This window comes from Gymnodraco acuticeps, unplaced genomic scaffold (assembly GCF_902827175.1).
Source record: "Gymnodraco acuticeps unplaced genomic scaffold, fGymAcu1.1, whole genome shotgun sequence".
In the NCBI taxonomy this organism is placed as follows: Eukaryota; Metazoa; Chordata; class Actinopteri; order Perciformes; family Bathydraconidae; genus Gymnodraco; species Gymnodraco acuticeps.
In genome coordinates, this window is record NW_022990611.1 from 29334 (window position 1) to 45682 (window position 16349).

General features: G+C 39.7%; 1 protein-coding gene across 1 annotated transcript in view; it reads left to right on the plus strand.

Annotated features, from left to right (window-relative positions):
* The window catches only part of tmem132e (transmembrane protein 132E), a gene marked incomplete at its 5' end in the record, with an annotated part of 76928 nt that overhangs the window by 26306 nt on the left and 34273 nt on the right, over positions 1-16349 (plus strand). Inside the window, 1 exon segment of the mRNA XM_034228969.1 lies at positions 9524-9803. Coding sequence (XP_034084860.1) covers positions 9524-9803 — 280 coding nt within the window.

Genomic DNA, 16349 nt, shown 5'->3' on the forward strand with positions numbered 1-16349 from the left:
TGGCTGGTATCTTACATGAGAACTGTGATATACTGTGATCTCTCCGGCCGTACGAATCCTCAATAAATATCAGTGTATTGACTAAGGCGAATCCAGTTTCCCTCATTTCATGATTGGCTCAACATTGCTGCAAAGAAGTTTTTACTTCACACATACTATACTAATATCAGTATCACAGCACACTGGTATTCACTTGGTGCTATTTGAACATGAAACATGTATTTTAGAGTCGTAACAACCTTTGATTTTTAAGTCTTAGTGTGGCTTATGCTGTTTGGAAAGACGTTTTACTTCACAGGAAATCAATTCCTCCTCATGTGTGCACCTCTTGATTGATTCAGTTGCATTTATTTTATTTTGAAAAGAGCCCAAAATCTTTCAGGGTATTCTTCTTGTCAAAGTGTCGATGCTGAATCAACATCAAAATAGTCTGGAAAAGTAATGAATAGCTCACGAAAAACACATAGATTTTTACCACATGATGAATGCACATATATGCATGTGTGGTTTTCAGATATTTACACGTATCTTATGGAAGATATCACATTTGGAAACACTATTTCTTATGCAGATAACACAATTCCAGCCAAGGTAAAATGACACGCTTGTTCTCCAGTCATGTGAACGATATGGCCAGTTGCCATCGACATGTAGACATGCCATGGTTCTGACGCCTTAAAGCTGGAATATCAAAGCCTTTTTCATTAACTTTGTCCATTAGGTTTCTACGTTCTGGGGTTTTCCATCCATCTGTCTATTCGCTCTCATTAACGCGATATTTCGGGAATCCGTTGAGGGAATTTCTTCAAATTTGTCAGAAACTTCCACTTGGACATAATGATGCACTGATTAGACTTTCATGCCGAAGTTTATGACCAAAACATGTTTCTGACCATATGTTCCCAAAAAGGTCTAATGGGATGAAATTACAATATTTCTGGTTTTCGAGGCAGTAATTGCAGTTTGGACATTTCACTTCTCTGGAACAAATATCCTACATGTAAGGTCACACAGGAGTTTAAAGGCCCGGACACACCGAGCCGATTTCGGCCGTCGATAGATGTCTGGACGTCGATGAGCGTCCTGTCGCCCTACTCAGATTGGTGTGTCACACACCGTCGTGTCTTTTCGGCCGTGCCGACACCAAAATAAATCACTCTGATTGGCTGTTCAGCTTAACGAATCAGTGAAGAAGGCACACACGGACGGCTATTATTTTTCATTTTCCAGTACCGCACTAAACATGTTTTCGATTATAAGTCGCTATGTGAAACAGTCTGTGATGGACGAGAGTGAAAATGAAACGCATGCTATTTGTATATATCACGCAGTCTGTCTTCCGGTTGCCTCTTTTGAATAACGCCGCCTGCTGGTAAGGAGAGTTATTGCCACTCACGCATGCGCAGTTCGTACGTGCTACTTGGCCGTCGGCTAAAGTCTTTGCGGTGTGTTCCAGTGCGACACATGGCCAAGACGCAGAGACGCGAGGCGACACAACAGTCGGGTCCGTCGGGACGTGTTCTTTGGTGTCCGGGGCTTAAGAGGCTGAACATGGCATCACAACTTCCCAGTTTAGAGGCGGTTTACCTTCCTTTCCTCCAGCAGAGGATAAGGGCGTCATGGGAAGCATTTTTTAAGATCTGACTAAAAGTAAAACTTGTTTTAAGATCCAAAATGTCTCAAAATAAAATCACTTTTGGTCAGATGTTAAAAAAGGATTCTCATGTTTTATCATCATGTAAGTTGAGTAATATTTTTGTATATCAATTTGACACAGCTTATTTTTGGTATTGTATAATAATTCTCTTGTTACATTTTTGTATTATTGTTTTACACATTAAAAACAAATCAAATCAAATGTAGCTCGAGACCTCTTCCGTACTTTCGCCTCTCTTCCTGTCAGCTATCATATTCAAAAAGTCCCCAATACATGTACCTCCAAAAAGAACATTTATTTTCTGAGATAAATATTAGACCTGATTTATTCAAATAAACTATACCTTCATTTAATATTCAGCAATAATAATACGTCTATAGTTGCAGTGTTAAAATCAGTAGGTTTCGGTGTGCATCACTCCATGTCATTTCGCTACTAAATTAACCTCTATAAGAAATGGTAAACTAGCCACATGCTAACCGGAGATGAAGGATTTTCACAATAAAAGCTTAACTGGTTGTGCACAATAATTTTCTGGTTTTTCAGTATAAAACAGCATTTAAACTGAAGGTACATTTAAGGTACATTATGCCATCAAAACATTGATTTTAATTTCTAACAGACCTGACATGCAACATTTCACATGTGTTTCGTATGCATAGTTTCCCCCTTAATCACCCTTATAGAATCAAGGTAACTTGTTATACCTTTAACTATAAAGGTAGTTGTATTGGTGTTTCTTATTTTGACTTGTTTAGGACTAAAGCCCAACGTCTAGAAAACAGGACTGTACTTGATTTTAACACTTGAGACTTTGTGACTTGAAAAACAACAACCTGGACATTTGCCAATAACAAAACAACACCACTGCCAAGCAGACTGGCAACATATAGGCTCCTGAACTGAGAGCAGCAAGATTTACGAGAAATCATCTTAATTCTGACGAACGATGGCTCTTAGAAAAGCCCTGGCAGGGAAAGCAGGATCTATCTGTCTTGACCTTGCTCTTGTTTGTTTACAGTCATTATGAAGTGCTTTGATAATGAATTAGATGATGTTTGCACAAAGCACTAAATAATACCTCAAAGTAAGCTCTCCCAAGCAATGTATTTTAGCTCGTTAATCATCTCAGACATACTCCAGCGCCCCCAAATCAGGTGTTTATCTGCGTCAGACTTTGCGAAAGCTGCTTCGTTTTGCCTGAGTTATTGTCTTTTCATTAACTTCTCTCTTTCCTCCCATCTCGTGCTTATTCACTCCTCCGACTCTCCTTTAGACGACCTTCGACACTCTTCCCCTGGCCTTTTATTTTTCCTTTCCGTTGCAGTCTTTCCATCCTACGTTCCTTCTCTTAACGTGACACATCCTGAGCTTTGCTTCACAGAGAGGTCTCCTGCAGTGGGCCTTAGCTGCAGATTGCTCACTGGCTGCATTATCCAGCGACATGCTCTAAAAAAAGAAAGAAAGTGTAATCGGGCGGGCAGCCTCGTGTGCACCGGAGCTTCAGCTTGTTCGTTTGTATCAGAGACTCTAATAAGAACAGACAATTTTCTTCTGGGGGAGAGGAAAATATCAACCTTATTTTCAGGTACTGAGTCAGGAAGGTAAAGTTTGTTGTGGAAGTCCTGACAGAGACGGAGAGTCTGACTGTCTCATTGGGTTTTACACCGCCGTTAACTGAATGAGTAACGAGGTCTGCGGTGGAGTTAACTCACTTACTAAAGTACAACTGCAGCTACATGACCCTAAACCACACTGTCAGCCCCCCCCCCACACACGGAGGGCCACAGTCCGAACGCCAGGGAGCTCGTATTTATATATTTCTGGGGAAAAAAGTTCTCTTAGGTTAGTTTTAGGCGTCTGAGTTTAATTTGTACAGAAGAGGATGAGAGACACATGTGATTTTTGTCTTTGGATCCGACCAAAAGTGATTTTTCTTTATTGAGATCCGAGAAAAAAAAGGAAAAAATCTGAGATTAAAATCTGAATTCTTATTTTTATCTCAGAATTCCTTGAAATAATTATTCTGGAGTTAATTAATTATCTGCAAAACAAATTCTGTATGCCTTCAATTAGTTTTAGGTGTTCAAGTTCGATTCGTATGGAAGAGAATTAGGGTTAGGGTTTGTGAATTAAATTGTTTTTTAATTCAGATTTTTCTCTCAGAGTTCAAATCTTTCTTGAATTATGAGTTTAATCCCAGAATTTTCCCTTTTTTTTCTTAGATTTACCTCAAATTTCTGACTTTTTCTCAGATTTCTAACTTTGACTTTGACTAATAATTCGTATTTTTCGCAGAACTCTGAGTTAAATCTCAGGTTTCTCACTTTTCTTGGATTTCTCACTGTTTTCTCAGAATTATGACTTGATCTGAGAACTAAAAATAAACAATTTCACTTTTGTTCAGACCTTGGTTTGCTCATTTAGGCACTTGTAATTTGGTTATGCATTATTTTAAATGAAGTTACTCTTTACATTCTTGCATAATTCAAAATTGATGTAGTAGAAAACTGATAATAGTGGAAGTCCCCCCTATCTCCCCTACTACATCCTACATGTCCCATAATTCATCAGCTTGTAAGACCTTCCCTTCGTGAGGAAGACTTGTGTCTACCAATAGTTTGTAACATAGACTCTCTGTTATCATTTCTAACCGAGCCATTAAAGAAATGCAGCTGTTTCTACTGTCTAAATTCACTTCTCGTGGTGTTACCTTCAAATCTTTAAACAGTTTTAGGATTATGAAGTTTGAGGTGATTGTTTTTACACGCAAACTCTCGACAGAGACCTTGTGACACTGCAAACGACAGCTTATTAATTTAGCTATTATTTTCACAACAACTCTATATTTCTCCAGGTTTGTTCCATTTGTTTAATAAATAACTTTGCCTGCTAGTTATGCTGTAATAAAAACTCTTATTCATACCATCTGAAAATAAAATAAAAAACTCCTTAAAGGCTTGGTATGCAACTTTTAGGGGCTTGTAATATCTGAGACATAATCCATATGCGAGATCATTTTAACGCCCAAATGGCTCAATTGCTGCAGCAAAACCAGTATCTCCCAGCACCTCTTATAATTATATTGAATTGCTATTGTTTTAAAGACTGCATGGACGCAGTTTGTGCTAATGATATGCATCAATGCTCTCACTATTGTTACGTTTGCAGCTTTTCTACCTGTCATGACAATCATTTCCTCAGTATTGACTTCATAGTGGCTTTGATACGTTGCAACAACATCACATGAGAAAGCTTTGCATTTTTTAAAGAGTTTTTAAGTAAAGTATTCAACCAACCATAGACTCAGATGTGATAAGTGTGTGACCCGGGGTTAATCACAGCGAAGGAGATTCATGAGGTGAACTTACAGGAACCTTTAAGGATCCATGAGCGGCTTATAGGAAGCTCATTTCTTTTTCCAATACGTCATAAAAGCCCAGCTCAGGTATAAACAGGCTGAAGCACTGGGGTGAAATGATGCGTGTGCAGGGGTGGCGTGCTAAGATAAAGTAGCAGAAGGGAGGGAAGGTGGAGAGGTAAAAGCAACAATGCATTGTGCTGTTAAGGGAATTATTCAATCAATGTAATTCTATTTATATATCCCAATGTGACAAATGATACATTCGTCTCAGGGGGCTTTTCAGTGTGTAGCATGGAGCGACCTCTTTCCTTAGAGCCTTGCAGTGTACAAGGAAAACTCCCCGAATAAAACAATAATTAACGTAAAAAACTGGAAGAAACCTCAAGGTTACAGTGTCAGATATGAAGAGTTATTTATTTAATTGAAATCAGCAGCAAAAACAAAAGTCTTCCGCTGGATTTAACACAAAATTACTCACTTTTGATTAACGAATAAATTATATAAAAAAAGGTTTACTTTTGATACTGTTGTTGATAATAGTCTGTACTTCTTTTTACAAAGTAAGTAGCTGTTTTTAAATGCCATTTAATAATTTATTTATGCTGTATTTGTTCTTAAATGTCTTTTGTTTTTAGTAAAGCACTTTGAATCGCCACGTGCTGAAAAATGCTATATAAATAAAATTGTCTTGCCTTAATATTTAGGACTTCTTCCTGAAGTTGAGTATTTTAAGACTCTGGTATTCTTTCTTTTAGGTAAGGATCTGAAAGTGTACTTCTTCCACCTTTGATTTAGAGGACATTAGAGCATAGAGATAGTTAAAGCGAAGATGTAACTTTTTTGTTCCCTTTTAGTTTTCTATTTTGAAATGTTCATATTTTACGTTTGTTAATTTCCTACTCTTTTTAATTCCACATTATGTGCAAGGCCTTGTTTACGTACATGCTGCTGTGACGGACACAAAAATACCAAATAGGGATGAATAAAGTATATCTTAAGTTAATTTATGAAAGGTGTTTTCTAAGCGTCTATGAGTCCTTGTGACAGAAGTTTAGCCTAATGATCGAAGCCTGTTACTCAAACTGATTTACTGGCTGGTAAACAAACTTTGGGAGTGCCGCTGCCTCTCCTGCATCGAAAGTCAAAGAGTCAGAGCTGAGATTAAGCCGCTTCTTGAAGAGGAACTGGCAGAGTGTCAAGCCTGCTGAGCGAGGTTTTGGTAACTCATACATCTTGTTGTAGAGCAGATTGCGCTCAGTGGGGGGTGCACCTGGCATATTTAACCCCGCTGCCCAGGGTTCCTGTGAAATAAGAAGGGCATCGGTCCAAAAAATCTGCTTTTTGGTCATTATCATCCCTCCCTGCTGGCACAGAGAGCTTCTTTCTAGCACATCAGAATGGATTTGTGTGGAGGTGTTTCACATCAGTGGTCCGATGTCAAATTATGAAATGAAAAGAGACCCTTGAGAACAGAAGGCTCTCGTTGAGACGTAGAATCTGATGCCCCTTTCACACCAACGTGGTTCCAGGGCCGGTTCGGAGCTGGAGCTTGAAAAGCACAGTTTTTTCCTGTTCACACCGCAGCGGAGCCGCCTCTAAGCTCCGAAATCCGGTTTGTTTCAAGCACCAACAAGTTGTCGGTCTAGAAAGCAAGCACCGCATACGTCACGCTTACGTCTGAAGATCTGGGCTGTGTCCAAATAACACGCGACATCCGCCTTTCCGCCAGCTTCAACATGATCTGTGGAAATAACATTGAGAATCAGATGTAATGTTATACCATAGTAATTAATGCTGCAAAGCTGGGTATTTTGAGCTTGGCGCATGCAGAGGCTAACAACAGCTAGCTCTAACGCCATCGAATAGGACGTATATTTACCTTCTTTCTCCTACGGAGTCGTCGTTGATGATGATGATTGTAAAGAACTTTTGAATGTAGCATGTAACGACTGTAAAGTTGGTAGTCAAGTCGTCCATTTAGTTTCGACAGAGCAAAACCAAAACGAGTAGTGCTTCAATACAATCGGCCATTGTTGTTGTTGTCGATGTGAGGGGGTTCCGCACGGTTTGCCTTTATGAAGCAGGCACGCAAACGGTTACGTCATGACGCAAACGATGACGCAGCACCAGTCGGGCTCTGAGCGGTGTGAACAGAGCGGGAGCTGAACCGAAGAACCGGTTCCGAACCAGAAAAGCTCTAGCACGGAGCTAGAACGGGAAAAGCCTTGGTGTGAAAGGGGCATGAGTGTCATTCAGTGACTAGTAATGAGTGGAGATGGCTTTAAGTTTTATTATTTATTTAATGTTTTAAATGAGGGCTTCTCAGTCGGTTTGGTGGCCACTCCAAGACACATTTTTGCACAAGTGGCACGCACAGTGTTCATGGGTATTTCTGAAAAGAAAATACTTTATGTGCTTCATTCTCGACTATTCAGGAACTGTTAGGGATTAATTCTGTCTTTACTCCTAGACATTTAACCTATTCTGTGTGTTGACATTTACGACCATCCCTGCTTGGGAATGTATTAATGCAGTCATATGTTGATACTAGGTTTTATGGCCTGACCTGCCGGGCACAGGGGGACTGTGAGAACGCTGGCTTTCTAATCTCCACAGATGTGAGAGACATCTCCTGTGTCTGCAGATGTTTACGCCCATCCCCAATATGTGGATTTGACTCTCTGTAAACTAGTTAAAAGGTCTACCAAGATGCGAGGCTGATCAGATTTGACATGGCAACCCACACGTGCAGTCAGAACCTTTGACTGTGTGACTTGTGATGTGAATTTCTCCGGCCGATGCTTGTATTAAAGATCAGTGTTTGACATCAGAACTCCTGCTCGTCCCGTGTCTCCTTCATGAGTCGGTGACTCCCACTGCATTGCTACACAGAAGTTTCCTCCACAGGAACTAGTTTGTCTCTAAAAAGCTGTTTTCACATTCCTCTACTCAAGGGGGAAACCAATTGGGACTTCCATAGCATTTTAGATTCAAACTCCAACTACATTTGTTACTAAACGATGGAAAACACCAAATCCCTGTGTAGTACACAAACATATTGACAAGAAAACAACACAAATCAGGGGAGTGAGAGCTGCTGAAAGTTTGGACAACAAACATTAGAGTTTGCGGTAGATGAATGTAAATCGGACCTCTGAGCTTTTTTCACCATCTACAAAAACTAGATTTTGAAATAAAAAAAGGTCCAATGCACTCTTCTGGCACAAAGTCACAGAGCATTTAAGGGCTTGGTTTAACAACCCCCGCAAAGCAGCAAAAACGCAGCCCTATTTTTATTGTTTGCAAGCTTTTTTATGTTTAAGTATATCACTCTGAAATAGTCATCGGATAAAAAAAGCTTTCAGCGCCTCCGATCTTTTTTTTTCTTACTTTCTATTTCCCTTTAAGAACACTTTCATAAAAAGTTGTTTGAACTTCTGAGAGCTTTTTCTTTTTTGAAGCAATAAGAACTTAATGTATGTTTTACAACCACTATTGCTTTTTTAGGCCCTGCCAGCAAAAAGCACAAGCTAGTGAACAACAGAAACAAATCACTGATCGCTACTTGTAGAACACAGACGTGAATATCTCCAAATTGAAATTTAGAGATGAAAATTATATCTCCAGAAGTTAATTTACAGTGTTGAACCAAGCACAAGTAGAATTTATCAATAAGAAAGTCTAAAATGTGGAGGGGGAACTTTTTTTGTACTTTTTACATGTGAAATAAGTATATATCATAACAGAGAGGACTTTAATGAGGACATCATATGCATATTTTCAGGTGTATATCAGTATGTAGTGTCTCTACTTTAAAGAGTCCTCTCCTGCTGATGTTCAGGTGTATATCAGTATGTAGTGTCTCTACATGTCTCCATGCTTTAATGTTCAAAAAGCTCTTTATTTCTCTCATACTGCCTGTGCTGCAGCACCTCTTTTCACCCTCTGTCTGAAACCAGAGGCCAGTCTGCTCTGATTGGTTAGCTGGCTGGCTCTGTTGTGATTGGTCAACCGCTTAGAGATGTCCCGCCCCTTAGCCTATCACATACAATGTGTTGGAGTGCTCGCCAATAGAAGCGTGAGTGGTATAGTGATTGCAATATGTTCAGGAAGTAAACTAAGGAGTCCAACAAGGCATTTCAGGCAGGGGGGGGGGGGGGGGGGGAATTTTGTGAGACACAGGGATTTTAGCCTTTGCAGACTATTTAGGGAGGCGTGTGGCGCAGTGGATATAGCCTCAGGGGGTCACAGGTTCAAACCCCACTGCAGTCAGCATGTCGTTGTGTCCCTGAGACTCTTCACCCCAAGTTGCTCCTGTGGGGATTGTCCACAGTATTGAGTATGTAAGTCGCTTTGGGATAAAAGCGACTTACAAGTAACATGTAGTGTAATGTAATTTACATGCACAACAACCTATATATCACACTACAGGAAAGGTAAACCACATCAAGCACAATAGGACCACTTTATTTATCTTATTAATTTCCCCTCTCTCCCCGTAGAAGCACCAGAGACAGCGATGCAGACGAGGATGAGGATGAGCCGCGGGTGAGTCGCGGCTGCACTCTTCAGTACCAGCGTGCCGGGGTCAAAGTGCTGACCCAGTTCCACACCACCTCCACGGAGGGCACGGACCAGGTGATCACCATGCTGGGCCCTGATTGGCAGGTGGACGTCACGGACCTGGTGCAGGACTCCCTGAAGGTGGCCGACCCCCGGATAGCAGAGCTGGTGGACCGGACGGTTCTGGTGGGTCTGGAGTTGGGGTCCACCACGCTGAAGGTAAACCGGACGCCTTTTTATTTGATACGATACGATATACTTTATTGTCCCCGTAAGGACATTTGTTCTGGACTCAGTCCTGCAGTTCCGCATACATGTACAAACGGTTAGAAAAATATCCCTCTTCACCGGCTTGTGCTTCAATCTCAGGATCCATGTATCTGTGATCCTCTCCAGAATGGAAGTAGTCATCACATACAGAGCATCAACTAGTTCCTGAACAGTGTCCTTCACATGCTGATATCCAAGAGAGGGAGTTACACAGTCTCAAGATGGAGGAATAGAAAGCAGTACATCCTGTCATGTACAAAATTCTCAACATTCTGACTTTTTCCTCAAAATCTCAAAATCCCCCAAAATCTGACTATTTCTGAAAAAATCCCCCAAAAATCTGACTTTTTCTAAAAGATCTAAAAAAATCTGACTTTTTCTCAAAATTCTTACTTTTTCTGAATACTTCAAAATGTTAATAATCCCTGGTCCCCGGCTTGAGCTTCAATCTCAGGATCCATGTATCTGTGATCCTCTGCAGAATGGAAGTAGTCATCACATACAGAGCATCAAGTAGTTCCTGAACAGTGTCCTTCACATGCTGATATCCAAGAGAGGCAGTTACACAGTCACAAGATGGAGGAGTAGAAAGCAGTATTCAATGTTTACTTCAGATTAGCTCCATGTCAGAAATGAGCATGCTTGTCATATGTCTCTCTCCATAGAGGCTGAATCATCATGTTAATCACATAGCTATCATATGCCTCAAACAGTCCTGATGCTCTTCTAGGTAATCACACATCCTGTCATGTTCACAGCTACAGTTGGGACACCTTTGTTATCATGTTACTCTCAGATTGGAAGAATACATTCAGGATTTCCCAACACAAACATAATAAACATTAAAATACATACACATGTCATCACTCATACTGTACACCGTTTGCACAAACACAGACGCACATACTGACAATGGCGGCCTATTGTACAACCCTTATGGCCAACATTTAAAAGTATATTACGTTACATGTGAGTGTTAAGAAGCCTAATGGACAGAGGCAGGAATGAGTGCGTAGCGGTTCGGTGCTGTGATTCAGCATTAATCAGCAGTGAAAAATGAAGTGTCTGGAGGTGACAAACGACGCGTCTGAGTGAGAGGCGTGAAAGTAGTCGTGGTGTTCTTGAACGTGTGCACCACACACAAACTGAAGGTTGAGTTTAATAGATGAGGAAGGAAGATTTCAAAGTTGGAGATCATTACTCTTTCTGAGTTTCTGAAGGAGCTGCTTTCTTTTGGAGATTGTTGATGCCTTTAAAAGCAGGTTTCATACTATATTGTCATAGTTTTGCTGAACTTTTCAATTGATATCAATGGGCAGTTCAGTCTGTCGCCATTCAAACCTCTGATCCTCCAACTTTTACCGCCTAAGTTATCTTAAATGATATTTTCCCTTCAAGCTAAGACAGCATTTATATCCCTTTCATCTGACTTTTGAACCTTACTTGTTATAAAATAGAAACCTCTTGGTCGAAAGTGTTTCTGAAGGAGCTGCTTTCTATTGGAGATTGTTGATGCCTTTAAAAGCAAGTTTCGTACTATATTGTCATAGATTTGCTGAACTTTTCAATTGATATCAATGGGTTGTTCAGTCTGTCGCCATTCAAACCTCTGATCCTCCAACTGGTAGACATCCATTTCCCCCGTAACGCCGTCCTAAGTTATCTTCAACAATATATTCCCTTCAAGGCATTTCTATCCCTTTCATCTGACTTTTGAACCTTATAAAATAGAAACCTCTTGGTCGTAAGTGTTTCTAAAGAAGCTGCTTTCTTTTAGAGATTGTTGATGCCTTTAAACATAACTTTGGTTCCCCTGCATCATTTTAAAACTCAGCTGGCTGACATGCTGTTTGATATTCATGGTACCTGTCACTGTAAATAGAGTTAATAACTGTACCCTGCACATTATGTTGGATGTCATCCTTATTGTTGTTCTGTTGTTTTTATGTTACATGTGTAACTAATGTCCTGCAGGTCACCCTTGAAAAAGAGATCTTTTGATCTCAAACAAACAAACATAACATTTAATTTATCTGATGCTTTTATCCTTAGCAACTTGCAAAGCATAATGTTTACAGTTTCTATTTCAAGTGTGTGCTGTCGTGAAAGTCCACTTAATTCTCAGGTATAAGAGCAGATAAATTAAAGTGCATTTAAATGCATCGGATGAGACAGGTGCAGAAGTCCTTAAAGAGAGAAAGCGGCACAAGTTATGAGTCCTGGGCAGTGATTTACGGACGCTTCACCGGTCATTTATGGGGACAGAGAGAAGTAACGGTTGGCGAGAGTTTTGATCACCATAAAAGATCTCCGTTTTATTCTGTCAGCAGAAAGAATGGCTGCCTGATTGATGCGTCTGATGATGGCGAACTAGGGAGGACAGATATAAGTCGCCGATTCATCATTTTAAACGTGCAATGGATCATTTGTAATCTGTTGAAGGGTTTGAATAATTATACATCAATTTACCACCAGACCTAAGTTGCCAGACTGGCTCATAGCAGCTGTAAATAAATGAATGAATACAGATAAGGTGCCCAGAAAATATGTTGTCCCTCAAACAACTAAAAGATTATGGATTGTGATCTAGAAATAAAACGTGTATTTTTTCCTTAGAAAATGACATATTCAAAGGAATGATTGCTAATTGCTACTGCTAACATGCTAACACTGAAGCTAATATGTTAATGCCTGGCAGATGTCTTTACGAGCGGTACCATCCAGTTATAGCTAAAGTCGAAAGTGAAGCCAAGGAGGTTAAATCCTTAAATGTGCATTTTGTCTAATGGCCAGCAGGGGGCGGCATAAATAAGTCCGATTGTATAGAAGTCTGTGATAAAATGACCCTTCCTCTTCCTTAATTTACTACCTTTGTCAACATTTCCCTGATGAGTTTATGGTCTTGATCTTTAGTCTCAAGTCTTCTTGAATACTTCATGATGTTTATTTAGTAAATTGTGGTGCTATGGACGATAAAGCAGAGAAAGCTTTAGGGAATGTACACAATTTACACTTAAATGTGTCCTCCCAGCAGCTAAGTTTTATGATTCATGTTCATGGCACCATGAATGCAGCATCTGTACAAAGATGTCGTGGTAATCTACAGTATGCAAAGGTTTTCAAGACATATCACTTCAATCTAAACCAGGACTCACTATTTACCACATTTCATAGCAATCGATCTAGTCAGTGGCGGTTCTAGACCAATTGACTGGGGGGGCCACTGGGGGACCAGTTATTTTCTGAGGGGGGCACAATAAATGCAGGACGACAAAGAGAACTAGACAGTATGAAGTAATAAGAAAACAATGCAATACAGTTATTGGTATTTGTTTCAGTACACTTATTTATTTCAGATATATCTTATAGTTATTACTGTTAGCTTCAGCTTAAGTTATAGTGCAATGTTTGCACTAACACCATATTTATATAAAAATAAAGGCAATGAACAGTTACATCTCTACTTTACATCTACAATTACACAGATACAATAGTTTAACTCACCTTCAATTATCGTGGTAGTCTCTCGAAACGTAGGTTTCAGTCTTTCTTGGATGCAACAGCCTCTGATGATCCGAGATGAAAAGTGTTTGTTTGTCGCGCGCTTTAGCCGGACAGTGAAAGTGAGTGCACCGCTCTAATGGGTGCTGAGTGCACCGCTCTAATGGGTCCGACTAGAATGACGAATAACGTTAGTTCCGCCTATTCCGTCATTCAATAAATCGTGTAATAAATCATACATTTTTCATTTTTTTCACTTTTCATTTTTAGGGGGGCCACAGGGGGGTCAGAGGTTAGTGTTAGGGGGCACTGGCCCCCCCTAGAACCGCCCCTGGATGTAGTAGTGTTAATGATTGTGATATTTCAGTCTGTAAACAGGGCTAACAGGGCTACTAATAACGTGGACATTGTATGTGTAGGGAATGACTGAAATGGCATAAAACAAATTCATTTAAAGTCTTTAAACAATCCTTAAAATACAATAAAGAAAACGGAAATGATGTACAATGAATGCTTTATTGAAGTCATTGTAAAATATGTCCAGTTCTCAATGCTTATTTTACAAAGGACAGGGAAATGAATTTCTGAAATGAACGGAGTAGATCTCAACAATGGTCCTTTCAGTCTTTGAGAGGGTCTGAATGAGTCTCAAATTGTCCACCAGCCCGAGAATAAGAAATAAGAAAAGGAGCAGTTTTTATTCAGTTGTGAAATATTTCAGACAGCTGTAAGATTGCTCTCTTTTTTTGGAAAGAGTTTTAAGGATTATTGCTTTAATTAAGTGTTTCTAAATTGGATTTGACAGCTCTGCTTGATTAAGGCCCAATCCCAAACCGCCCCCTACACCCTACCCCTACACACTACCCCTCCGTTTGTGCGTTCGCGCGGAGGGTCCACCACATTAAGTGCTGTTCCACACCAACGAGTGTGGAACGGTGTGGAGGGGGAGTGGGCTTTCAAGCCATCAAACAGCGAGTCTGCATCGGTGCTGACTGGAGACCGGTCTCTAGCTGACCGGACTCAATGCTGTGTGTGTCCGTCAGGAAACAAGCTGTTTACAAGTAATTCCAGCAAACATCCGCTGATGAGTTCACTCCGTCACGGAGGGGGAGTGTGTAGGGGTAGGGTGTAGGGCGTGGTTTGGGATTGGGCCTTAGGATACAAGCAATATTTGAGGTTTAAAGGTAAAACTAAAGATAAAAGAGTTTAATTATTCTGTGTTTATTTTCTTGTGATTACGTGGCAGATTGATGACTTTCTAAGGATTCACAGAAACCTGGTGGGAATGGGGGTTTAATCCCGAGGATTACTGAACAATAGCTGCTTCTCAAAGACAAAAGCCAGACTTGGGCAGAATTCCCAGAGCGTCCTGTGATCGCAGATTATTTAATAAATATCTGCAAACAATAACCACTCGTCCAAAAAAACACAAGCACAGAAATAGATTTGAAGCTAATCTACAAAATATTTCAATCTCACTGGAAATGAAACTTCAATATTTACTGTCTGATGAAGAAATCATGAGTCCTGTTTTATCTCAGCAATGTGAACCCTTTGTAATAATAACGACCAGAGAGGACAAAAGTACACACATCCTTTACTCAAGTAGAAGTACGGACACTCATGTTTAAAAATACTCTGGTAAAAGTAGAAGTACTGACTAAACTTCTTTACTCAAGTGAAAGTAAAGAGGGCTTTGAAATGTGCTTAAGTAAAAAGTACCCATAACTAGCAGCTGTTTTAAAGAGTACCTGACCTCCCTTTATATTAATAGAACAATAATGTCATTGTTAGCTAATGAATGTTTCCATGCTGAACAACGGCAACATGACAACGTTTCCATTGGTCCCTCTTCTTTAGAGAAGACCAGGAAATGATGGATACACGGATCGTGTTCAAATCAATAGGCACGCAATGACTCTAAAGAATAATGATCACGCACCAAACACACATTCAGACTAAAGGAACCAGCTGTTTGGGAAATGAGAGAAGTAGAAAGTACAGGTATTTGTGTTTAACATGTAAGAAGTAGAAAGTACAGGTATTTGAGTTCAACATGTAAGAAGTAGAAAGTACAGGTATTTGAGTTCAACATGTCAGAAGTAGAAAGTACAGGTATTTGGGTTCAACATGTAAGAAGTAGAAAGTACAGGTATTTGAGTTCAACATGTAAGAAGTAGAAAGTACAGGTATTTGAGTTCAACATGTAAGAAGTAGAAAGTACAGGTATTTGTGTTCAACATGTAGAAGTAGAAAGTACAGGTATTTGGGTTCAACATGTAAGAAGTAGAAAGTACAGGTATTTGGGTTCAACATGTAAGAAGTAGAAAGTACAGGTATTTGTGTTCAACATGTAAGAAGTAGAAAGTACAGGTATTTGTGTTCAACATATAAGAAGTAGAAAGTACAGGTATTTGGGTTCAACATGTAAGAAGTAGAAAGTACAGGTATTTGGGTTCAACATGTAAGAAGTAGAAAGTACAGGTATTTGGGTTCAACATGTAAGAAGTAGAAAGTACAGGTATTTGTGTTCAACATGTAAGAAGTAGAAAGTACAGGTATTTGAGTTCAACATGTAAGAAGTAAAAAGTACAGGTATTTGGGTTAAACATGTAAGAAGTAGAAAGTACAGGTATTTGTGTTCAAAATGTAAGAAGTAGAAAGTACAGGTATTTGGGTTCAAAATGTAAGAAGTAGAAAGTACAGGTATTTGGGTTCAAAATGTAAGAAGTCAAAGTAAAAAGTCGTCAGAAAAACAAGTTGTGGAGTAAAGTACTGATACCAGAAGTACAGTAACTAAGTATTTGTACTCCACTACTTCCCACCTCTGATAACGACACACATATAAATGGGTTTTATGGGAAATGGTGCCATTAAGTCAAGGTAGATTTGATGAGTGAATAAGCAGCAAGTTCAAAAAGTTCCCTCATTTTTATGTAGAGTTATATAGTCTATACAACTCTATAGGTGAGAAGATCATTCAGTACATGCAAT